We start from the raw sequence: 26200 nt of genomic DNA, 5'->3' as shown, positions 1-26200 counted from the left end.
AATGAATGAAGCAAGGGATGAGAGAAGAAAATGGAGGAGTGCAGAAAAAAGAAGAGTGGCTACAGCTGCAGACCGTTCCATTATTAGAACAAAAGGTTGACAATGTGTGTGTATGTCTTACCTCGTTAATGCCAGGGGTGATGGTTGGCGCGGCGATGAAAACAACGTAGGGAGCAAACTCTGCTGTCCGCAGGACCTTCAGAGCCTAATGGAGAACAGGTTACAGGTCAGCTGGGCTGTGTGTTTGTGATTGTGTATTATGCCTGAGAAGACCCTCGGCGTTCACAAGCGGAAAATACACCCTCCCCCCCCCACCTGTGGCTCTACATCCAGTATGGAGATGAGTCCCTGCTCGTGGATCTGGCGGATTGTCTCTAGCCGCGTGCCGTACATGGCGTCCTCGTGACTACCGTACTCCAGGTAGTCATTGTTACTGATGTCCTGCATCATCTGGTCATGTGACACAAAGTAGTAGTTCTTCCCGTTCTCCTCGTCCTTCTTAGGAAGTCTGGTCGTATCTGGGGGAGGGAAAAAGGGAGGAAGAGGGGGGTCGGGGGGTTGAGTAAGAACGATAATCACAATGGATGTTCAAAGTGAGTGAGTGCGTGAGTCAGTGAATGTATCGTCCATGAAATGGGGTAGGCAAATCTGTGTGTGTGTGTGTCTTACGTGGGATGGGGTAGGCGAATCTGTGTGTGTGTGTGTCTTACGTGGGATGGGGTAGGCGAATCTGTGTGTGTGTGTGTCTTACGTGGGATGGGGTAGGCGAATCTGTGTGTGTGTGTGTGTCTTACGTGGGATGGGGTAGGCGAATCTGTGTGTGTGTGTGTCTTACGTGGGATGGGGTAGGCGAATCTGTGTGTGTGTGTGTGTCTTACGTGGGATGGGGTAGGCGAATCTGTGTGTGTGTGTGTCTTACGTGGGATGGGGTAGGCGAATCTGTGTGTGTGTGTGTCTTACGTGGGATGGGGTAGGCGAATCTGTGTGTGTGTGTGTCTTACGTGGGATGGGGTAGGCGAATCTGTGTGTGTCTTACGTGGGATGGGGTAGGCAAATCTGTGTGTGTGTGTGTCTTACGTGGGATGGGGTAGGCGAATCTGTGTGTGTGTGTGTCTTACGTGGGATGGGGTAGGCGAATCTGTGTGTGTGTGTGTCTTACGTGGGATGGGGTAGGCGAATCTGTGTGCGTGTGTGTGTGTCTTACGTGGGATGGGGTAGGCGAATCTGTGTGTGTCTTACGTGGGATGGGGTAGGCGAATCTGTGTGTGTGTGTCTTACGTGGGATGGGGTAGGCGAATCTGTGTGCGTGTGTGTCTTACGTGGGATGGGGTAGGCGAATCTGTCAGGGTGTTTTGTGATGAGTGTGTTCTTGATGTGTCTTCTGCCCACTCCATGGGCACCTTTGGAAGAGAGAGCAGTCAGTCAGAACGCTATACGAGCACACTACCTAGTACCGTTTGCCAATACATCATAACCCTCTATAGTATGCTAGTATGGATACTTGTACTTACCTAACAAGACTAGTGTTTTCCTCTTGAACGCAGGCAGTTTCACAACCTCTTCATACGTGACGAGATCTAGTTGGTCGAATACTGGAAAAAGAGGACGGAGGAAAGAGAGCGGGATAGTGAGATACTGTGAAGGAGAGGAGAGGTGCAGACAGACATCCATAGTAGTTCACTGGGAGAACACAGGACCCTAACAGTGAGGTGGCGCTATGGGACAGAGAGAATGCCTGTGACAGTTAGTTGTTAATGGAGAAAATTATAGCCTGGGTACATGACTGTTTCAACATTCAACAACACTATATCAACATCTGGGAATGACAAGGACAAGGTGGCTAAAAGAGAAACAGACTAGCACCCAGGCTAGCCATGAGATGAAGGGGTAGACATATTGTCTCTGACAGTTGGGAGATAATGAACAATGAGGAAATGAACTATGATGTTACAATAATAGATAGAGCCTGAACTTCTCCTTGGAGTAGTATAAGTTCAATGGCGTGTATGTCCTTAAACCTGACACCATTAAATCAAATAACTAAATCTGAGGAGTTTTTTATCCTAACCCAGGTTAATGCCCTAATCAAATGAGACGAAGGAGAGAGATTTGGGATAAGACTGTTTACATGTGGCAAACAGAGAGGGAGAATATTCTCAATGTTTTCCTTCTAGTCTGAGGCTACACAGATGTGACCGTTGTAGCTGTTAGGGTAATACTGCAGAGCTGGTGAACGACCATTATGTGTAAGCGAATAGCGCAGTGATACCACAATGTATGTGTGTGTGTTACGTTTTTACATTTTTTAAAATAAACAATGGGATAGATGGATGGACAGATGGAAGGGGGTGAGCTGAATGAGATGGAGGAGAGAACAAAGCACAGTAGGACACAGTACTGGACACTCCTGGGAGTCTGTGCAGAACACAGCAAAGAGCATGTGTCCTTACCCTACAGTGGAGGGTACTGCACACAGGGTACTGCTAATTTCACCTCTACTGTAACATGAACCTAACAGCTGTGTGTGTGTGGCTGACATGGGAAATACAACACCAGGAGCACCATGTACTCTCTCTGGAATATAAGAGTTTCTCCTGCTTTCGCTCCACTCCTTTTTCTTTTATCCTTGCTCTTTCATCCCTCTCTCTCGCTATCTATCTCTCGCTCTATCTCTCTCTAATGGCTGAGGATGGCTCACTCTCCTGCTTCCTGCTTTCTCTGCTGCTCTGTTCTTATTGGCTGGCATGTGTCCTTGAACTTAGGCCGACCTATAACCTTGTGCGCAATGTGTCACATTCTGAGAAAGATATTCAGGGATATTAAATGGGGACGCTTCCCTTGGGCAGATGTACCATGTTAGAATACAACTGACTAGATCTGAAACACACAACACCAAAATAAACAAAATATATGGGTGAGGATGAAAACCAAAAAAACAAGCTATGTTCTTTCCGTTTTGTGCTGGATCTCTGTTGCTCTGACGAGCAAACAGAAACAAAATGGAAACATTGGGAGTGACACCTGGTCAACTAAAGGGTTAATAATAACGCAAATAAAAAAAGAGATAGAGAGAGGGACAGAGAGAGAAACAGAGTGAAAGAGAGTGAAAGAGAAACAGACCAAACCAAAAGAGGCGTTAGCTAGTCAGATACTTGTCACTGGTTGTTACTTACATGCAGAGAGGCCATTTGAGGGGGACAGCGTGAGAGATGGACAGGGTCATAACATGGTTCAGTTACACAACAATACAGTAGTTACTATACATACAGCAATACAACACTGCAGCAGCAAAGCGCTGATGCGCTGACTGCTTTAAATTAGTCACCCAACGGAGTAGGACGAAGTTGCTCATAGACAATGATCTAGGGTCAGTATTGTATTTTTCCCCTTAATGGTTAAGGTTAGGATTTGGGCAGGTTATATTGACCTGAGATCTGTGTCTAAAGGGCAACTTCTACCCAGAGCACCACACTCTGGCCTCTTGAGGAGGGAAAGTAGGAAATATGCATCTTTATAGAATTAGAATGGGCCTAGAGTCATAGGCCTTGTACTGTGAACATGCTGCTAGCTATCCACCACATCATTTCTCATCCTCTTAGTAACTGTACCTGAGGAGAATGAGACTACATTCAAAATCAGACTATGTGTCATGCAAAAAAACTCAGAAAGACTCAGATATGAGTCAGATATGAATGCTTAGAGCAAGCAAAAAATCTAAAGCAAAATAATAGCATGCTTTGCTGTTACTTGGAGAAGCAATATGAACATTAACAGTTGGTTCTTTACACATACAGCTTGCATGCATCTCTGGTATCATGCGCTTGTAAGTTACAGATGCACAAAGATAATGCCCCCAAAACATTCTAACCTCTCACCATTACCAATAACAGGAGAGGTTAGAATTTTGGGGGTGAGGGGGTTGATATTTTCTCTTTCTCACTCATTATTATTCACGATTCATTCATGATTATCTGAAATTATGGTAGCATACACATTAATGTAAAAGGGTTCAGAAACATATTCTATTCTTATTTACAATAAAAGTGCCTCCAAAATGACAATACATGATTTACCATTCATTTTTATTGGGCACAACATAATCCGAAACACAACCAAAACAAACAGCAAATGCATCCAACAAGTGTGTAGCTTGATGTAGTCATTGCGTGCTAGGAATATGGGACCAAATACTAAACTTTTGACAACATTTATTACACTATATGTAAATACTAATGACACATTCAAATAGGAAGACTAGATACATGAAAGCACTTTATGTATGGAAATTCCCTCAAAGAAAAGGTCGTCCTGTTGCCTCATATAAAACATTTGATCTCAAATCCAAAATGTTGTAGTATATAGCCAAATTAAAAGGTTTAGCTTCACTGTCCAAATAAATACGTATGGGAGTATAAGTCAAGAGAAGTGGGCTTGACCTAGATCTGGACCTGGACTTGAAACACTCAGCCAGGTTCCCAGCTACATTCATCTGTGTAAGCCTGAGTTGTTCCGAGAGTGCCCAGGCTTCACCATCATTTGAAACCCAGTTAAAGGACAAAGAATGAGCAGTCATGAAACGTAATGTGGGGCAGGTAGGTCAGGGCTGTGTCTATCTGCAATAGACAGTTCATGCTGCCAACTACGCTGGGGGCCCTGATACTTCTCCCTCTCTCTCAACCCATCTCCTCCCAGCTCTATAGCTCGACTTCCAGGCTCTCTACTTCCCCAGTACCTCCCCTAACCCTCTCTTTCCTTCTCCCAACCCCTCTTAACTCTGCAAGTCCTCTCCATGGCCCCTTCCCTTCCACCTCCTTCTCACCCTCCCTCCCCCTCTTACTGGTTACTGGTGTCATTTGAGCCGCTCCAGTTCTAGCACAGACACACATGGCAGTGTCAGTTTCTCCTGCACATTGACCATGGCCTGGTCTGTTGAGACAGCCACCTTGAGATCACAGACACCCGAGATCCACAGACACGTTTGCTTCCCTCTACATCTCACACACTGTGCTCAACTATCCATAGGAAACAAGAGGCTTTGGTGAAGACACAAAGTAGGTTTGAGGCTTTCAATGTTGGCTACTGTCTTTAATGTGGTGAGCTGTCTGTGTCTAAGGCACTTTGGAACACACTCTCAATCCCAAACACTCTCACACATGTATATTCACATACAAACAAGACATTCATGTGCATGCACACCACGAGGCTGCTGATGGGAGGACGGCTCATAATAATGGCCGGAACGGAGCAAATCAAATGGCATCAAACACATGGAAACCATGTGTTTGATGTATTTGATACCATTCCACTTAACATTTACATTACATTTACATTTTAGTCATTTAGCAGACGCTCTTATCCAGAGCGACTTAAGCCATTACCACGAGCCCATCCTCCCCAATTAAGGTGCCACCAACCTCCTGTGATGCACACTCAGATACACGTGCAGCACACACACACTCATACTTTACATGCCAACTTGATAACTGCACACTCACCCTTATATTTAAGCTTGCCCTTGTGCCCTAGCACCAGGTCTCACTGCTATGACTATGTCACTGGAGCCAGCAGAGGTTACAAGGTTCTGTTACCTGAACTCCCTGCTCTCCATGCCCTCCCTGCCCCCAGTTTCCCTCCCTCTCCCTCATACCTTGCCCACCCCACCCTCTCCCTCCCCCTCATTCCCTGCCCACCTCTCCCTCTCCCTAACCTTTAATTCCCTGCCCACCTCACCCTCTCCCTCATTCCTTGACCACCACTCCCTCTCCCTCATACCCCCATGCCACCTTCTCACACACGTGAGACCCTCACATTCCATGCAGTAACAGCAGAGGAACATTTTGAGTGGATGTGAGTGTGTGTGTATGTGTACCTGCGTTGTGTTTGGCCAGGTACTTGTCTTTGTACTGCTTCTTCTTCTTGCCAAACCAGGTACAACTGGCCTGCTGCTCCTGCTTGGTCTTCTCCATGGCGATACACGCCACACGCCTGCAAACATGGCGGGAAATACACCCAATAAAACTAAATCATCTGCTCAAACATGCAAGGCTTTGTTTGGGTTCTTCGAGGGTGCGTTCTGGGGGCTTAGATCGGGTTCTCTCTAAATATGGGTTCTGTGTGTTAAATTACTCTACATTACTCTAAAGGCTCTAGCTTGTCAGGTCTGGAGCTGGTTTCTAAGTCTGAATGATTCTCTAGATCTTGATGGAGATCTGGGTTCTATCACGTCGTGTGTGTGTCTACTCAGTGTGTGTGTGTCTCCTCACCACTCCTGGAGTTCTGGTGAGGGTATGAGCCCTGCAGTTCCATTTTTGGTGTTCTCCAGTTTGCCCTGCCACCAGTTGTGGTCGTCTTTACTGATGATCTGGATGATGTCACCGACCCGGAAGGGAATCCCGGCCTCCTTGCATGGGATGAGGTCATCTCTGGAGGGGTCATACTCAAACTGGGCCCTCACATAGATCTGAGACACACAGACAGGGGTAAGAGGTTAGAGTCACTGATGAGGTAGGGGTGAGAGAAAGAGAAAGAGGGAGAGAGAGAGAGAGGGAGAGGGAGGGAGGTAGAGAGGGCTAGGGAGATACAGAGAGAGAGACAGCGAGAGAGAGCAGTTGTTGGGCGTGTGGCTGTACAGGTTGGAAAACTGGAGAGGGAGGAGTGGCGTGTGGCTGTACAGACTAATGGGTTGCCAGATTGGAGACCTTTCCCTATGGGTAGTTGTACCTCACAGGGGACTAAATATATAAATAGCCGAGTGCTGTAAATGAGCTTCTCTCTACGGTTGCCAGGTTGGACACCTGTCCCTATGGGCTGTGGGCAGTAGTGTGCATATATCTCATAGGAGAATAATACAAAACATAAGTTGTGGTATAAATGAGCCTCACTCTTCAGAGGCAGTATACTGATACAGTGGGGAGAACAAGTATTTGATACACTGCCGATTTTGCAGGTTTTCCTACTTACAAAGCATGTAGAGGTCTGTCATTTTTATCATAGGTACACTTCAACTGTGAGAGACGGAATCTAAAACAAAAATCCAGAAAATCACATTGTATGATTTTTAAGTAATTAATTTGCATTTTATTGCATGACATAAGTATTTTATCACCTACCAACCAGTAAGAATTCCGGCTCTCACAGACCTGTTAGTTTTTCTTTAAGAAACCCTCCTGTTCTCCACTCATTACCTGTATTAACTGCACCTGTTTGAACTCGTTACCTGTATAAAAGACACCTGTCCACACACTCAATCAAACAGACTCCAACCTCTCCACAATGGCCAAGACCAGAGAGCTGTGTAAGGACATCAGGGATCAAATTGTAGACCTGCACAAGGCTGGGATAGGCTACAGGACAATAGGCAAGCAGCTTGGTGAGAAGGCAACAACTGTTGGCGCAATTATTAGAAAATGGAAGAAGTTCAAGATGACGGTCAATCACCCTCGGTCTGGGGCTCCATGCAAGATCTCACCTCGTGGGGCATCAATGATCATAAGGAAGGTGAGGGATCAGCCCAGAACTACACGGCAGGACCTGGCCAATGACCTGAAGAGAGCTGGGACCACAGTCTCAAAGAAAACCATTAGTAACACACTACGCCGTCATGGATTAAAATCCTGCAGCGCACGCAAGGTCCCCCTGCTCAAGCCAGCGCATGTCCAGGCCCGTCTGAAGTTTGCCATTGACCATCTGGATGATCCAGAGGAGGAATGGGAGAAGGTCATGTGGTCTGATGAGACAAAAATAGAGCTTTTTGGTCTAAACTCCATTCGCCGTGTTTGGAGGAAAAAGAAGGATGAGTACAACCCCGAGAACACCATCCCAACCGTGAAGCATGGAGGTGGAAACATCATTCTTTGGGGATGCTTTTCTGCAAAGGGGACAGGACGACTGCACCGTATTGAGGGGAGGATGGATGGGGCCATGTATCGCGAGATCTTGGCCAACAACCTCCTTCCCTCAGTAAGAGCATTGAAGATGGGTCGTGGCTGGGTCTTCCAGCATGACAACGACCCGAAACACACAGCCAGGGCAACTAAGGAGTGGCTCCGTAAGAAGCATCTCAAGGTCCTGGAGTGGCCTAGCCAGTCTCCAGACCTGAACCCAATAGAAAATCTTTGGAGGGAGCTGAAAGTCCGTATTGCCCAGCGACAGCCCCGAAACCTGAAGGATCTGGAGAAGGTCTGTATGGAGGAGTGGGCCAAAAAATACCTGCTGCAGTGTGTGCAAACCAGGTCAAGACCTATAGGAAACGTATGATCTCTGTAATTGCAAACAAAGGTTTCTGTACCAAATATGAAGTTCTGCTTTTCTGATGTATCAAATACTTATGTCATGCAATAAAATGCAAATTAATTACTTAAAAATCATACAATGTGATTTTCTGGATTTCGTCTCTCACAGTTGAAGTGTACCTATGATAAAAATTACAGACCTCTACATGCTTTGTAAGTAGGAAACCCTGCAAAATCGGCAGTGTATCAAATACTTGTTCTCCCCACTGTATACAGTGCCTTCAGAAGGTATTCACACCTCTTGACTTTTTCCACATTTTGTTGTGTTACAGAAGGAATTTAAAATTGATTAAATCGAGATTTTGTGTCACTGGCCTACACACAATACCCAATAATGTCAAAGTGGATTTTAATTAATTAAAAATGAAAAGCTGAAATGTCTTGAGTCAATAAGTATTCAACCCTTTGTTATGGCAAGCCAAAATAAGTTCAGGATTAAAAAGTTGCTTAACAAGTCACATAATAACTTGCATGGACTCACTTTGTGTGCAATAATAGTGTTTAACATAATTTTTGAATGACTCTCTCATCTCACGGCAGATCCTGGACAACACATTACTGAGTACCATTCTCCATATTTTCAAGCATAGTGGTGGCTGCATCATGTTATGGGTATGCTTGTAATTGTTAAAGAATAGGTAGTTTTTCAGGACTTAAAAGACACGGAATGGAGCTAAGCACAGGCAAAATCTTAGAGGAAAACCTGGTTCACCTTGCAGCCAAATTTACACTGGAGCTGCTTACCAAGAAGACAGTGAATGTTCCAGAGTTACAGTTTTGACTTAAATCTACTTGAAAATGTATGGCAAAACCTGAAAATGGTTGTCTAGCAATGATCAACAACCAATTTGATGAATTTTGAAAATAATAATGGACAAATGTTGCACAATCCACGTGTGGGAAGCTCTTAGAGACTTTACCCAGAAAGACTCACAGGTGTAATCGCTGCCAAAGGTGCTGCTACAAAGTATTGTGAATAATTATGTAAATGAGATATTTCTGTATTTCATTTTCAATACATTTGCAAAAATTTCTAAAAACATGTCTTAATTTGTCATTATGGGGTATTGTGTGTAGATGGGTGAGAAAAAAATATATTTAATCCATTTTTAATTCAGGCTGTAACACAACAAAATGTGGAATAAGTCCGAAGGCACTGTAAATGGCACAGGGATCGTTAACACAGGGTTGTCTCTTTAGAATCCACCATAGGTCTTGTTAAATCACTATCTACATTTTCTGTATCACTGACTGATTTAGCACACCTTTATGATCTGAGTACCAGTCTTGTGTTGCCATTCTTGTCTGTTAAAGATGAATGAGGCAATATGTTGATTTCATTTTTTTTTCTCAGAGAATTGTATTGAGACCTCATGATAATACATTTTGAATACAGTTTGAATATACTTGTTACAATAATCCAAACAGTATGGTTTTGCATTGTAGTTTTAGTGGTCTTAGTCTAAGTTAGATTGTACTGTATGGGATGTTCTTTTGGTTACAAACTATTGCTATTACGGTCATCTAAAGGAATATCTATGGTTTAACCATAGAGATAAAACATTTCCTAAGATGTCTGCTGTTTTATCTCTATGGTTTAGCACTATGGAGGCTACATTATATCTTACCTTGATGGACATTTTATCCTTGATTGGAGGTCTGGGTACGACCATCTAGGATGTGAAAGCATCACACACATCATGCAGTAAAACGACTACGGAGTGTCTACACACACAGTATGGTGAGCAGAGCGCGGTGGAGATGGAGAACGTTAAGTGTTAACCCTACTATGGTGATGGTGGTGGGAGGGGATTGACATGGATGATGCCACTTCAGTGTTGGAGACCAATTCAACTTTAGTTCAGTTCATTGAGATTAATTGAAGTTTTCATTTCATGAATAGCCTGTTGCTGTCGATGAGAATTGTACAATTCATAAATAAAAAGTTCAACTCATCTCCTGAAATGGAGTTGAAATGGAATTGACCCCAACCCTGGTTATGATGAAGAGACAGGCCCGTTGGAATGCTTTTTAACATGCATTTCTTCCTTCTTCCTGTCTTCATTTTAAAAGATCTGAAATGACTGGATTGGTGAAAGACATGGAAGAGCTTTAACCTATCCAACACTGTCAGATCAGTGATTGCTGATCAAGGAAGAGAGGTAGAATGCATTCAGTATTCCAACAGGGATCCAAAACTATGTTATGGGTTTCAAACATAATGGATGGTCATAATTGATGATTATGTCACATAGGGATGGGCAAGATTATAGGAGGCTTGGGTGGGTGTCTATGGTCATGGCTAATGGCTGTATTCGCCATACGACCAATGAATTAAGTGCCACATTTTAATGTTATTTAACAAAGCTTTTTGTATTATAATAATGACTTTTAAATTCAAATATACAGTATTTTATGCTAATCTTTATCAAGGGTGCCAATAATTATGGACCTGACTGTATATTTGAAGTCTCCTCTGAAGTCTAGTTCCATTCAAATGTATCATCCTTTCCAAAGAGAACATTTTCTCTACCACAGGGGAGTTCAACTCAGGGTTATGGGACCAGGTGGAATCTTTCAAAATCTTAATAATAACAACTCTGCAAAAATCGGATCGGATTGAATCAATTTGAATTCAGCCTGTGCTCTTTTTAGGTCAGACATGTCTGAGCAGCTGGAGCAGATTTGGAGTCTAATGTGTTTTGGATTGAGGCCAATATCCAGTAGTGTATCTTTGGGAGAGGTCATAGCTTACAGTAGCTCTACATATTATCCACTATTCAGTCTAACAGACACTGTCCTTTAAAAATATATATTTTGGGGGGTATTTTATTGTTTTACAGACAGTAAATGTCGGAATGTAGAGGGGTAGACAGATACAGAGGGAGACCGAGATAAAGGGCTTAGACGGGATTCGTACCCATGTCACCTGGTGTATATGTGATCCGGAGTCTGGTGGGCTAACCACTACGCCAGACTCTGACACAGCAGGCACTATCCTGCTCTAAACACATGCAGGAACAGCTTGGAGATCAGTCTGTAGCCACAGAATATTAACAACATTGTAAGTGAACAGAGTGTACTCATTTGTGTTGACCTTGGCAATTACTCAATGGAGGGCAGCTGGGGGCTGGTGAGCATGTGAACTCGCAAGCACACTGCGCGTGTGCACATATGCATAAGCACACACAGACACACACACACACACAGACAGACACACACAGACACACGTGTAGACGTTGAATGAGGGGGAAGGGATGGAGGGGTTGTGAGTTACAGTTCAGTGTGTGTATGTGTGTGTGTATGTGTTTGTTTGTTTTACAGGGCAGAGAGCGCTGGTATTCACCTGTCGACCCTTGGGTTGGATGGTAGACGGCAGATCCTGCAGAGAAAACCCCACCAGTGACAGAGAGAGTTTACACCAGAGAGAGGCAGGTAAACAACCATAACACTGTGTACAGAACACAACAAAACACAGAGACATGAACATTCCCTTCACTCCTGTCAAAGTTTTAAAGAGAGCGAGGGTACAGTCAAACAGAGTTGCGATTTAATGAGTGTTAGAGCAGAGCTTCAGCAGTCTCTCTCGCTCTCTCTCTCTCTCTCACACACACACTCTCAGAGAGCGAGGAAGCAGAAAGCAAGCAAAGCAGCTTCAATACCAAGGTGTACAGCTGGTAGGTAGGTAATTTAGTTCGTAGTTAGGTAGGTAAGAGGTAGATAAGTTAGTAAGTAAGTGGGTAAATCAGATGTAGCTAGGTAGCTGGGTTAGTAGGTAGGTAGGTAGGTAAGTAAGTAGGTAGGTAAGTAGGTCTAGCAGTGGATAAGGTTGGAGGTAGTTGTATAGGAACAGAGTTGTAAAGGACCTGAGTCTTTTCTGTGACTGACTGTGTGAGTATTCCCAGTTCCTCTGTGTACTAAAGGGCTGTCAGCAGAAAGGCACAGCAAATAAGCAGCATTTTTACAGCACATGGCAGAGTTTTTCAGCACACCAATTTGTAAACAGAGATATCGGAAATGTGGCTATAGTCAAAGGTTGGTCTGAACAGCCAGTATCATAACTTAATGTGATATACAACTGAAAATAAAACAAAAATAAGTAAAATATGGGAGAGGGGGTTTAATCAAACTGGAAAAATATATACAGTATAATGATAACAGACAACAGCTGTGGGAGAGAGTGAAAGGTCTGCGTTGGTCGACTTGAGGGAGAAGGGGGCAGTTTCGGTGTTTGGTGGGTGTTTAGGGGTTGGGGTTCTTACCAAGATAGAACTGTTAACACTGGAGTGGCCAGTGCCATTGGCAGGGGATTGCCTGGAGGTGGAGGGGGACTCTCTCTGTAACAAGACACACAGGTCAGACACACACACTCACAAACTTGCGCACACACACACGCACGCACGTGCGCGCAGGGGCTTCATGCACCCATTATTTTAGAGGGGACACGAAATACGTGAGGATGGAGGGGGGTGGTCTGGATTTAGCATGTATATTTTTCTGCATAGGTCATCTAAGCATACCACTTTACCTGTTCACACTGATTCTTTAAGAACTTTTATGCCTTAGGAGTTTAAAATAAAACATATATTTGTCACATGCTTCATAAACAACAGGTGTAGTAGGCTAAATTATGTATGTCTATGGTGTATGTACTATGTAGGCACCTGAGAGGAGCCATAAAGGAGACTAGGCATCTACCACCCCACTATCACTACCAGATTAGGGGGAGGGGGGATGGGGGCAATTTAGCCTGTTTCTTGTTCTGAAATCCTCATCACCCACTAATTAACTTCTCATTTTTGCAGATTTAGTGTTTGAGCAAGTGATGTATCAATATTTATTGTTTAAAAATTAGCTATTTATTTTACAGTTTGGAAGTTTTTACAGAGTGATCTTCTCGTCTCCTCTCACTTCGGCCATTGCAAAAGTGATTGCTGTCCTCGTTATGAAATTATCAAGCAAAACTACCAAAACTATTGCTGATGGTGAACCTGAACTCAACTAATAAAGCCTAATATCACGCTAGCCATTTTAGCATTTGAATGCTGAAGGTGTCGTACAGATGTGCAAGATCTGGAACAGCGCGTTGGTCAGCGTGTGAAGCTGGGCACAGTGAGGCTACTGATATTACCTGGGGTTGTTTGGCATGAAAAATGACTTGTAGATCAATGACTGTCAACCCAGTTACATGCAGTTCGACACTGAAGGAGAGAGGACGCATCAGTTGTCACAAAATATGAGGTATTTTTGGGAAGGTCAAAATTATGTAATATTTGTGAACCGCCGATTCATAACGTTTGAATCGATTTTCTGACCGATGCATGCTACATTTGGATCGGTCTGGTGTCCACCGACTGTTGCACTTGTATCTTAAACATTTGAATCTGGGACCAATGCGTATCAACAAATCGTTACATCCCTACCACACTGGTATATAGTATCATAACCCAAGAATTAAAGCCATTTTCCAGCAGGCATGCCAGCTAAAATAGTTAGACAAGCTACTCTAACTTGGGATAGGGCTGTGGCGGTCATGAAATTCTGTCAGCTGGTTATTGTCAGGCAAAATATTGCCGGTCTCACGGTAATTGACCATGAATTAACATATGCAGGTTTAGCATCTCCAGGCCTCCACATACAAGCTGCTGATGAGCGCCTTTGAAACATCTACATTTAAAAAAGTCTAATAAATCAATTTAATTTACACCATCACAATAAATCCATTATGTATTTTAGTCAGGTCAAAAGAAACATTATAATATCAAGAGAATGTATTTCAGAACAGAATATGAGTTGGCCTACTGTAGGCCTATGTTATCTGGCTATGCATGTAAGTCCCATGCCATTAATTTATTGTATCTGATTTTATAGTAAGAAGAATATAATTGAATTTAGCTGAATAAAATTGAAAGGATATTTTTCCAATTAAAGAGCGAGTGCACATATGAAGTGGCTATGTTGAGCGTAAAAGTGATCATTTGAAACAGGTCCTATATGCTAGATTTAGAGTTATTCGGCAACTTTAGTTGTGAATGATACAAACCTTAGAATATCTTACAAAATCAAAACATATACAGTGCATTCGGAAAGTATTCAGACCCCTTCCCTTTTTCCACATTTTGTTACGTTACAGCCTTATTCTAAAATGGATTAAATAAAAAATTTTCCTCAACAATGTACACACAACACCCCATAATGACAAAGCGAAAACAGGCTTTGTCATTATGTAAAAATAAAAAACAGAAATACCTTATTTACATAAACATTCTGACCCTTTGCTATGAGACTTGAAATTGAGCTCAGGTGTATCCAGTTTCCATTGATCATCCTTGAGATGTTTCTAAAACTTGATTGGACTCCACCTGTAGTCAATTCAATTGATTGGACATGATTTGGAAAGGCACACACCTGTCTATACAAGGTCCCACAGTTGACAGTGCATGTCAGAGCAAAAACCAAGCCATGAGGTCGAAGGAATTGTCCGTAGAGCTTCGAGACAGGATTGTGTCGAGGCACAGATTTCTGCAGCATTGAAAGTCCCCAAGAACACAGTGGCCTACATCATTCTTAAATGGAAGAAGTTTGGATCAACCAAGACTCTTCCTAGAGCTGGCCGCCCGGCCAAACTGAGTAATCGGGGGACAAGGGCCTTGGTCAGGGAGGTAGCCAAGAACCCAATGGTCACTCTGACAGAGTTTCAGAGTTCCTCTGTGGAGATGGGAGAACCTTACAGAAGGACAACTATCTCTGCAGCACTCCACCAATCAGGCCTTTATGGTAGCGTGGCCAGACGGAAGCCACTCCTCAGTAAAAGGCACATGACAGCCAACTTGGAGTTTGTTAAAAGGCATCTAAAGGACTCTCAGACCATGAGAAACAAGATTCTCTGGTCTGATGAAACCAAGATTGAACTCTTTGGCCTGAATGCCAAATGTCATGTCTGGAAGAAACCTGGCTCCATCCCTACGGTGAAGCATGGTGGTGGCAGTATCATCCTGGGGGGATGTTTTTCAGCGGCAGGGACTGGTAGACTAGTCAGGATCGAGGGAAAGATGAATGGAGCAAAGTACATCTCTGGAGAGACCTGAAAATAGCTGTGCAGCGACGCTCCCCATCCAACCTGACAGAGCTTGAGAGGATCTACAGAGAAGAATGGGAGAAACAGGTGTGCCAAGCTTGTAGCGTCATACCCAAGAAGACTCAAGGCTGTAATCGCTGCCAAAGGTGCTTCAACAAAGTACTGAGTAAAGGGTCTGAATACTTATGTAAATGTATATTTCCGTTTTTTATTTTTAATAAATGTGCAAACATTTCTAAAAACCTGTTTTGTCATTATGGGGTATTGTGTGTAGATTGATGAAGGGAAAAAAACAATTTAATCAATTTTGGAATAAGGCTGTAACGTAACAAAATGTGGAAAAAGTCAAGGGGTCTGAATACTTTGCATGGTGCAAATATAAGCTATTGATGATTTGAGAAAGTAGCAAAAAAAGCTTGCACTCTGTTCCTTGCCTCAGGTTGCACAGCTCTTCTCTCATCAAAGCTTGCACTCTGTTCCTTGCCTCAGGTTGCACAGCTCTTCTCTCATCAAGTGATCATATTTTCACCCATCAGACTATTTTGAATTTAATCTGGTCTTTACTAATATGGAAAATTTGTTTAGATTTAGAATAGCCCATTATCAAATGGGCAGGAACATGGGAAAAAAACATGTCATCTGTATGCCTTCAAATAGCCTAGTGAATGGAGGCTGCTGCTTTCCTGCCGGTCCGTTTTGTAGGCTACTTCGGTTTTATAACAGATCATGTGCTTTATATATGAGCAGCTGAGAAATAAATATAAAAACATCTATTTCACTCCATGCATCAACCACTGTTTGAGGAGCATGCTCTCACTGCCCGACAGGTGATATTCCACCCAAACTCTGTATGCAATGGGCTCTCCAACCTTGTTCCTGCAGCTACCCAGTGCTTCATTTGGGAAACCAAGTGAAATCTGTTCAGGAACATCAATAGTAACATGTTTTCGCAACTAAACATATTTCACGAAACTGTTGACAGCCCGTCTGCGTGCTCAAGAAAGGAATATAGGAGCGAGAGGAGGAGATGGAAACGCATGGTGGTGAGATATTCTGTATAACTGAAGGTAATGTGTCACTCAATTAATTATGAAAATACAAAAAATTCTATATTACTAGGCTATTCAAAATAAAATAAAAATTCACTAATTGTAGGCTAACTGTAAGCAGCCCTGCACAATCAATGAACCAACAGCATCGCCTAGGGCTATACATTCTCTCCCAGACTCATGGATATACATTTTGGAGCGTAGCATAAGGTAACCAGTCCATCCAGTATGCATAATAATACAGTCCACACTCAGTGGCGATTACTGGAATTTGTATAGTATAGGCTAGACCAGTTATGTACCAAAGACATCTTAAATCAGTTTTGTTTGATGTTTTTCTGTGTAATATGTGTAGGCTATGTATCGTATTGTATAACGGCACAATCATCATTTTTATTCATGTTTTTTTTCTTCGGGCTTGGGCTCATAAGCGTTTTGAATTAATCATCCCCTTAGAAAGTGCTGTCCATTTTGTTGTGTTAGGCTTTGAAACAGCATCCACAACAACCATGTTTTACACTGTTTCAACCTGCTGTTGAAGTTCTTTCTTCAAATTGATAATAATAATAATATGCCATTTTGCATCACAGTGATCATCACACTGAGGTGAGTTTTAAAAGTATGATAGACCTACTGTTTTGATGTGATTTTCGATTGCATTTGCATTGATGTCAGAGTGGTTAGAGTGACAGTAGAGCCCTGAGTACCAACCAGGCCATTAGGACCTGATGGTAGTTAGCAAGTTGGGTACTACAAAGGCATGTCCAGAGTGTATAAAAGGAGATTACCATGATTACCGTCACGTGGAATTTTACTGCGGTCATGACTCATGACTGCCGATGTGGCGGTAATACGGACACCGCAACAACCTTAGGGGGGGTACTCTTTGCCTGGTCCAGTAGTCATTGTTCCCCCCTCTGCAAAATACAGCTGACAGATCTTTTATATAAAAAATACCCTTAAAAATGTAGTTGAGTAATTAATTTAACATCTGAAATTTTTTTAAAGGATAAATCTGAGGGGGCACGTGCCCTTGTGCCCCCTATGGGCATGAGGCCTCTGCATTTGCGTGCGCGCACACACAAACACACGTACGTCATAACTATGCCTACTGCATACACAGACAGACAGACAGGGGCCAAAGCCACCATAACATAACAACTGTTGCTATTTCAGGAGAGGGGGGGGGGTTACAACTACTACACATCGACAACAGCCTTACATTAGAGATGGGGTTACAAATAATCTAGTTACTATCTAGTACATTTACATTTACATTTTAGTCATTTAGCAGACGCTCTTATCCAGAGCGACTTACAGTTAGTGAGTGCATACATTATTAATTTTTAATTTTTCATACTGGCCCCCCGTGGGAATCGAACCCACAACCCTGGCGTTGCAAACGCCATGCTCTACCAACTGAGCTACATCCCTGCCGGCCATTCCCTCCCCTACCCTGGACGACGCTGGGCCAATTGTGCGCCGCCCCATGGGTCTCCCGGTCGTGGCCGGCTACGACAGAGCCTGGATTCGAACCAGGATCTCTAGTGGCACAGCTAGCACTGCGATGCAGTGCCTTAGACCACTGCGCCACTCGGGAGGTTGTAACCACCAATACAAAAAAAATAACATAACAAGTCCAAATTACCGTCTTCAATGTCTTCAATGAGCTCATAGACTGTGCAATCAAATCAAATAAATCAACATGATTATCCTACTTACTAATCATAATAGCAATGATCCCTGCACATCTCTATCTCGCCACAGAGGGGCAGTAGACTCACAAAGACTGGCTCATCAAGGTCAGGCTGGAACGTTATCTGCCAGGTTAAATCATCACATAGCACAACTACATTTCTCTACCACTAGCTTCCACTTGGCATTACAGAGTATCAACAGGGAATTCTGGTCTCTGTGTGACTGACTGGCCAGCGGTGTGGGGTCTGTGTGTGTGTGTGGTGGGTGCCAGATCACAGAGTTACAGAGTTCAGGGGTCAAGGTGGGGTGGGGGGCATGATGGGGGGGTTCCGGTATCTTGGTTGTGAAATTGGTGTGCAGCGCGTCTGACCCAGCCTTGAGCAGAACACAGTAGAACACACAGAACCTCACCCGAGAGAAAGCGTTAACACACACACACACACACACAGCCACCACGCAGATATTTGGTTAGTCAAAGGGTCAGGAGTTTAAACATTCACAACATCAACAGTACGACAGAGGATGGGGGTAAGGAGAGAAGGGAGGGGGATGGGGAAATGGCGGTGCGTTACCTCACAGGAGGATCCTTGTGTCCGGTAGCTTGGCACTATCTTAAAGGTGATGCTGCCTCGCATCTCTTTCTGTGGACACACAAACACACATACTCAGCATTTAAGTACACACACACGCACGCACGCACACACACACACACACACACACACACAATGTCCACTCACCAGCATCCTCTGTAGTTGCTCTACTGTCTGGTTGGCCACACTGATGCTGTTGATCTCTCTGATCTCATCTCCTACATGCAGTGTTCCTACAACACACATGACAGACAGTCTTTGTTCCAGATTGTCCTTATTGCAGTATTCATTATGCGTCTCAGAGTGCTGATCTAGGATCAGGTTCCCACTGTCCATATAATCTTATTTATTATGATCTAAAAGGCAGAACTGATCCTAGATCAGCACTCCTACATGTACTCTGAATATACAGTGCCTTCGGAAAGTATTCAGACCCCTTTACTTTTTCCACATTTTGTTACGTTACAGCCTTATTCTAAAATATATATTTTTTAAATCAGCAATCTACACACAATACCTCATAATGACAAAGCGAAAACAACCTTTTAGACATTTTTGCAAATTTATAAAAAATAAAAAACAGAAATACCTTATTTACATAAGTATTCAGACCCTTTGCTATGAGACTCGAAATTGAGCTCAGGTGCATCCTGTTTCCATTGATCATCTCTGAGATATTTCTACAACTTCATTGGAGTCCACCTGTGGTAAATTCAATTGATTGGACATGATTTGGAAAGGCACACACCTGTCTATATAAAGTCCCACAGTTGACAGTGCATGTTAAAGCAAAAACCAAGCCATGAGGTCGAATGAATTGTCCATAGAGCTCCGAGACAGGATTGCGTCGAGGCACAGATCTGGGGAAGGGTACCAAAACATGTCTGCAGCATTGAAGGTCCCCAAGAACACAGTGGCCTCATCATTCTTAAATGGAAGATGTTTGGAACCACCATGACTCTTCCTAGAGCTGGCCGCCCGACCAAACTGAGCAATCGGGGGAGAAGGGCCTTGGTCAGGGAGGTGACCAAGAACCCGATGGTCACTCTGACAGAGCTCCAGAGTTCCTCTGTGGAGATGGAAGAACCTTCCAGATGGACAACCATCTCTGCAGCACTCCACCAATCAGGCCTTTATGGTAGAGTGGCCAGACGGAAGCCACTCCTCAGTAAAAGGCACATGACAGCCCGCTTAGAGTTAGCCAAAAGGCACCTAAAGACTCTCAGACCATGAGAAACAAGATTATCTGGTCTGATGAAACCAAGATTGAACTCTTTGGCCTGAATGCCAAGCGTCACATCTGGAGGAAACCTGGCACCATCCCAACGGTGAAGCATGGTGGTGGCAGCATCATGCTGTGGGGATGTTTTTCAGCGGCAGGGACTGGGAGACTAGTCAGGATCGAGGCAAAGATGAACGGAGCAAAGTACAGAGAGATCCTTGATGAAAACCTGCTCCAGAGCGCTCAGGACCTCAGACTGTCCTTCCAACAGGACAACGACAGTAAGCACACATTTTACATTTACATTTTAGTCATTTAGCAGACGCTCTTATCCAGAGCGACTTACAGTTAGTGAATACATATTTTTTTTATACTGGCCCCCCGTGGGAATTGAACCCACAACCCTGGCGTTGCAAACGCCATGCTCTATCAACTGAGCTACATCCCTGCCGGCCATTCCCTCCCCTACCCTGGACGACGCTGGGCCAATTGTGCGCCGCCCATGAGTCTCCCGGTCGCGGCCGGCTGCAACAGAGCCTGGATTCGAACCAGGATCTCTAGTGGCACAGTTAGCACTGCGATGCAGTGCCTTAGACCACTGCGCCACTCAGGAGTGGCTTCGAGACAAGTCTCTGAATGTTCTTGAGTGGCCCAGCCAGAGCCGGACATGAACCTGATCGAACATCTCTGGAGAGACCTGAAAATAAATGTGTAGCAAGCTTGAGAGGATCTGCAGAGAGGAATGGGAGAAACTCCCCAAATACAGGTGTGCCAAGCTTGTAGCGTCCTACCCAAGAAGACTCGAGGCTGTAATCGCTGCCAAAGGTGCTTCAACAAAGTACTGAGTAAAGGGTCTGAATACTTATGTAATTGTGATATTTGTATTTTTTATTTTTATCAAATTTGCAAATACTTCTAAAAGCGTGTTTTTGCTTTGTCATTATGGAGTATTGTGTGTAGATTGATGAGGAAAAAACCCAATTTAATCAATTTTAGAATGAGGCTGTAACGTAACAAAATGTGGAAAAAGTCAAGGGGTCTGAATACTTTCCGAATGCACTCTAGGCCCAAATTTCACAAAGCCTGGAGAAGTGTTTGACTTCTCAGGAGCCACATTAATATGATCTAGCAATCTACAGAGACCGTCATAAAGATGACCCAGAACAGCTCCAGTGACACTTCACTTCAAACTAACCCTCTGTGATACGTGGACAGTGGCACAGTGTCCAAGGTGTCATATTTGACGACATGTTCCTATTTTTCGTACAGAGCAGATAATGTAAACTCGCGCTAACTCCCGTCTGTAGGTCCAGAGACATGGAGGGGTTTATGGCCTTGCTCTCAGCGAGTATTTGATACGGATGTGGCTTGTTTCCTACCTGTGTATAACGTGTGTGTGAGGTGTGCGAGTGTGTAAGGTATGTGTGTGTGTAAGAGGTAGACTTGGGCCAATGCTTCAGTTTTGGGACAATGCAATGTATAGCTGGGAGATATGGACAAAAATCCATATCACAATAAATAGACTGAATTATCAAGATAACGATAAATTGAACGATAAGTTTATAACATTAATGTGCACCACATTAATTACCCTTAAAACTACTACTTTGAATGTTGTAGCTATTGTGAACCATCCAGAGGGGCAGGGATGAATGGGAGTCAGAGGGGTGGGGACATGCAGGAAATCCCAGCCGACGTCACAGTACTCCCCAAACACACCCCTTATTAAGTCACAGGGGCAATTACGCGGGAGGAGAGGAACACATAGACAAAGAAACAAGGGAAAATATAAAACAAGGAAACAAGAAAAGGAAAGAAGAGGACATTGAGAGACAAAGACAAAGAACGTGATTGAATAATGCCCGTAGCTGAGAGCCAAAGCCAAGCCACAAAAGAGACTATTTCATTTGTTATCGAAAGACTCTTTGGTATATAAGTGAAGTGCTCTAAACTGAGCTAGGATTTGTTTGCCCTTTCTTGACCTGGCCGAATGCCATTCTGTGAACAGTAAATATATAATTTGTATTTTTGCAACTTAAAAAAAGATGCCTCTTCCTCTGTTTACACCACACCTCACTACTGCATAGATTGGAACCTCTGGACTGATCACACTATCAATTGTCCCATTAACAATCCCCATATTAGCAAACATTTCATTTAAACACATTCCTCTAGTAGGGCCCTATAGGTTATTTATCATAATGAACAATATCAGCAAAATGTTCACGATAAGTGGTTGGATTGGTGTCCATCATTTTGCGGTTTACTGTCCCAGCTCTAACGTAATGTCCAAATATCCCCTGCTATGTGTACATATTTGGGAGACGTTCTGAACAGTATGATACATTATGTGTGATAAAATGCAGTAATAATGTATAATAGTATAGTCTGATAACCAGTAATAATGAGAATAGCTGCTAGTGTAATAGAAAGAGATGGCTGGCTACCTTGTCTGTGGATCATTCCTCCATGCATTATTCTGGCTACGATACAGTGGTTCAGATCGTTCATCTTCAGCGTGATGCCCTGGAGAGAGGACAGGGGTCAGAGGTCAGCAAACATTGAGGTCATAGAAAGGTCGTACAGGCTCAAGCTCAGGGACTGAGGCGCTAGGCTGATCTCACACAGACAGGGAAGAGAAGGGAGAAAAAGCTAGAGTGGATAGTGTGTGTGTGTGTATGTCTGTGTGTAAGAACAGAGTGTATGACTATGCAGGTGGGACTGCTGTGTGGGATAATAAATACAGTCAGTGTTTGAGCGTGTAATTGCAGTGTCTAGGGTTGCAAAGCTACCGGTAATTTACCAAAGTTACCAGAATCTTCTGTAATTTTGATAATTAACAGAAAATCTATGGCAATCTATCGTAACTTTGGTCATTTATAATTGAATAACTTTTAAAAAAAAGTATTCATATATAGTATTCATTGTTTATAGAAGTGTTCATATTGTCCATGAGGTTCTAGTAGATAGAGTTGTGGACTCAAGTCACATGACGGACTCGAGTCACAAATTTGATGACTTGATAGAAAATAACTTGAGAATTGACTTGGACTTGGAGCCTCAAGACTTGGGACTCGACTTTGACTTAAGACTTGAAATTATCTGGCCATATTTTGTAACGTTTTGTCACTCATTTTGTGGCACAGAGTCCGTGGATTACTCTCCACGCAGCCAGACAGTAGTCGCGACATCGCCCTTGCAAGTGAAATGCACACTTGGCCCTCTGATTGTAAACTGTCAATCAACACAGGTCGGGTGTGCTAGCGAACAGAGTGCTGATTTGCTGTATATAGATATGCAGCTCCCAAAAATCCAAGAATAATAACTGTTTACTTTTCAAGCTCACCAGCAAAAATTACTAGCATAGGCCTACTGGTCTTTTTGTATGTCAAAATTGCTTGAAATTAATAATTTACTTTTGAAGTTTGCATTTGGAATTTGTTGTTAAATTTATTATTACTGTGGCGAAGACGCATCATAGGCGTCAGTGGAGAGCGCTTTGTTCTCTTGTTGAAATGCTTGCTGTTGCTTTCTTTCACACGTTTAAATGCATATATGGTAAATCTATATTCCATCTAATCCTACACTAATTGTTAGCGTTTCATCATTCCATCAAAGTAATATTTATTGCAACACTTAGACAATTCTGTTTCATGTTTGATACGATACATTTTTATTTAGCCTACCATTTCTTACCCTCTGAGTGGGCGCAAAGTTTATTGTGCACATGAACGTTCGCAATACTTTGTTCATATTTCCCGTGTTATGTTCCGTTTGTCTGTGTCCTATGTCGCTGTCATTCTGGTTGTGCATAATAGGAGCGTGCAATCCTCAGTGCGCATAGAAATAGGCTACGTGGCTTGCGCGCCACGCTTTGGAGTCAGTATGTTGAATACGAGAAACCTTTTGTTCCATGTATGAATGATGATTAAATATCATTAATAATCATTAAGTCTGATTAAGACGAATGTATGAATGTAGAACCAGTGTATTGGTTGTAATTCCCAATTGGGTAATTGTATGGTCCTGGGAGGGGCCAAATGCTTATGTGTACCTGTTTGAGCTCCTGTTAGATAGCTTCGATATGGTTTCTCAAGGGGAAACTACAGTCTTGCCCTCTACCTGTGTCCGTTCAGATAGGACAGGTTAAGCCTGATATAGAAGCTATTTCTTTTGGGATATTGCCTGTGTATATTTGGTCAATGTACTTGTATATTTTGTATGATATGGAGCTTTCATCATTGGATCACCAAGACCAGTAAATAAATCTACACACTGAGCACGTCAACCTGAATTTCCCAAAAGGGCCACTAGAGTTATTGTGATAGATTGCATATATTCTTTGAAAGATACCAAAATTCTGTAAAGTTTCCAATAATATACCCTCCCTTTGCAACTCTAGTAGTGTTGTGTGTGTGTGTATATAGCCTGTGCATGAGTTTCTGTCGTACCATAGGTTCGTCAGTGTTCTTCTGGAACTGCACCAGGCGTACTCGAGTTACGTTCTCCAGATCCATGTCTCCGTTGGTGCTCTCGGGCGATTCTCCGTTCAGGTAGGGCGAGGTGGGCGGGGGTGTGACCCTCAGAGCCTCATCACTGTACACCTCATGGGCCACCACGTCATGGGTCTGGAGCAAGGCCTGGAGGGTGGGGAATAGAAAAAGTAGGGAGGGAGACAGATAGAACGTCATAAAGGGTCTGCAGCAAGGCTCACCTAGATGCACAGCAAGTTCTCTCTCCCTCCCTACCTCCCTCCCTCTTCTTGAAGGCTTCATAGCATACCATAGACAGGAGAAGCCACCCCCTAAAAACCTACACACAGACAGCTAGCTTTACTCAATGACAGAGATAATTTCTGAGAGGCACTTTACCAAACAACTAGGAACTCCAGAAGACATGCAAGCATAAAACCACAACAAGACTAACCTGCCACTGGCTTCCCCTAGTGCATACACTCATCCCACGCACTTACTGAAAGTTAAAACGTACACACACACACTTTACCACATGAGCCCACTAATGAGAGCAGGCTCATGGGTTTGAAGGGAACTAATCCCCCCACCTGCAGATAGAGAGGCTTTAAAGTGACAGTCCAACACTAACTTTATCTCAACAACCAGGTCTGAGGTGATTTCAGCACAGCTATAAAGTGCATGCTACCCTCAGTCTAACAATGTTATGGACACAACATAGACCAGTGCTGTAACAGTGTCATAACTACTTTATATTAGGCAGGTTTCAGGTTAACAGAAAATGATTCTACCTTCAGCAAACTACGCTACTAAAACAGGCACTTAAAAGCTAGACACTCCTGTACTCAAGTTACAAGAGGGAAAACGTCTAAACCTGAATTCCCAAAGAAATGCATTCTGAAGTCAACCCCAGAGTTCTAGAATATCTGGTCAAGAGTAAAGTTTGAGAAAAATAGAACAATTAAATTCAACAGTTACAGAATGAGAATGTTAGTTCCTCACCAGTCTTAGTAGCTAGTAGAGTCAGTGGTAGACGAGTGAGAAAGCTGGGCTGTCTGTAGCATGCTCCTGAGAGACTGGTGGCAGGCTGGCGACACACATACCTTTCCCTTTGTGTGTGTGTGTGTGTGTGTGTCTAGGAATGTGGCTGCTTGTACCTAAGGGTGCCTCCCTCCCTCGTCTCACCTCTGCCTCTCCCCCACCCCTCTCTTCCCTCCACCTATCCCCTCTAAGACAGGCTCCGCTCTACATGGATACATTACATCAGACACATTCTCCCCCTTTCTCTGTCCAGATTTCCCTCCAAAATCTCCACCCCTCTTTCTCCCCATCTCTTTCCATCTCTTTCCTCCATTCTTGTCAGACTGGGTAAAGCTTGGCCTCAGATCAGATCTACATCAGACATGACTCACTGACCGTTCCATTCCTCACAGAATTGCTCCCTCTTTCCAAAACGTCCCTTCCATCTCTCTCTCCACACTACAGTCTAGTTCTAGGCCCCAACTTTCTCTCTCCCTCCCTCCCCCCTAAGACAGGCTCCACTCTACATTGATACATTACATCAGACACATTCTCCCCCTTTCTCTGTCCAGATTTCCCTCCAAAACCTCCACCCCTCTTTCTCCCCATCTCTTTCCATCACTGTCTCTCTCTCCCGACTAATCACTCTCTCTAGCCCCGTTCCAACTCCAATCTAATGTTCTTCTCCTCCAAATGTCCCAATACAACTCCAACATATACACCTCTCTCTCTCTCACTCTCTCTTTCTCTAACCATCCTGTGGAAGTGTGTGATTAATAA

The 26200-nt window shown here is 43.5% G+C and overlaps 1 protein-coding gene across 14 annotated transcripts in view; it reads right to left on the bottom strand.

The window, feature by feature from the left end:
* Positions 1–26200, bottom strand: part of LOC311129928 (peripheral plasma membrane protein CASK) — a 172709-nt gene that overhangs the window by 3022 nt on the left and 143487 nt on the right. For 5 of the 14 annotated variants that reach the window (XM_084162481.1, XM_084162489.1, XM_084162487.1 and 2 more), the window contains 13 exons: positions 24380–24568; positions 22376–22454; positions 18854–18939; positions 18689–18757; positions 12554–12628; positions 11638–11673; positions 9920–9964; positions 6264–6460; positions 5870–5985; positions 1512–1592; positions 1320–1400; positions 316–518; positions 122–205 (listed from right to left, as the gene is read on the bottom strand). In XM_084162481.1, coding sequence (XP_084018607.1) covers positions 122–205; positions 316–518; positions 1320–1400; positions 1512–1592; positions 5870–5985; positions 6264–6460; positions 9920–9964; positions 11638–11673; positions 12554–12628; positions 18689–18757; positions 18854–18939; positions 22376–22454; positions 24380–24568 — 1341 coding nt within the window. The remainder of the gene's footprint in view (positions 1–121; positions 206–315; positions 519–1319; positions 1401–1511; positions 1593–5869; positions 5986–6263; positions 6461–9919; positions 9965–11637; positions 11674–12553; positions 12629–18688; positions 18758–18853; positions 18940–22375; positions 22455–24379; positions 24569–26200) is intronic. The other 9 variants (XM_084162488.1, XM_084162492.1, XM_084162486.1 and 6 more) reach the window with 3 other exon arrangements.

This window comes from Coregonus lavaretus, assembly GCF_964263955.1.
Source record: "Coregonus lavaretus genome assembly, chromosome: 5".
NCBI classification, from domain to species: Eukaryota; Metazoa; Chordata; class Actinopteri; order Salmoniformes; family Salmonidae; genus Coregonus; species Coregonus lavaretus.
This window is presented reverse-complemented; position numbering and strand designations above follow the sequence as displayed.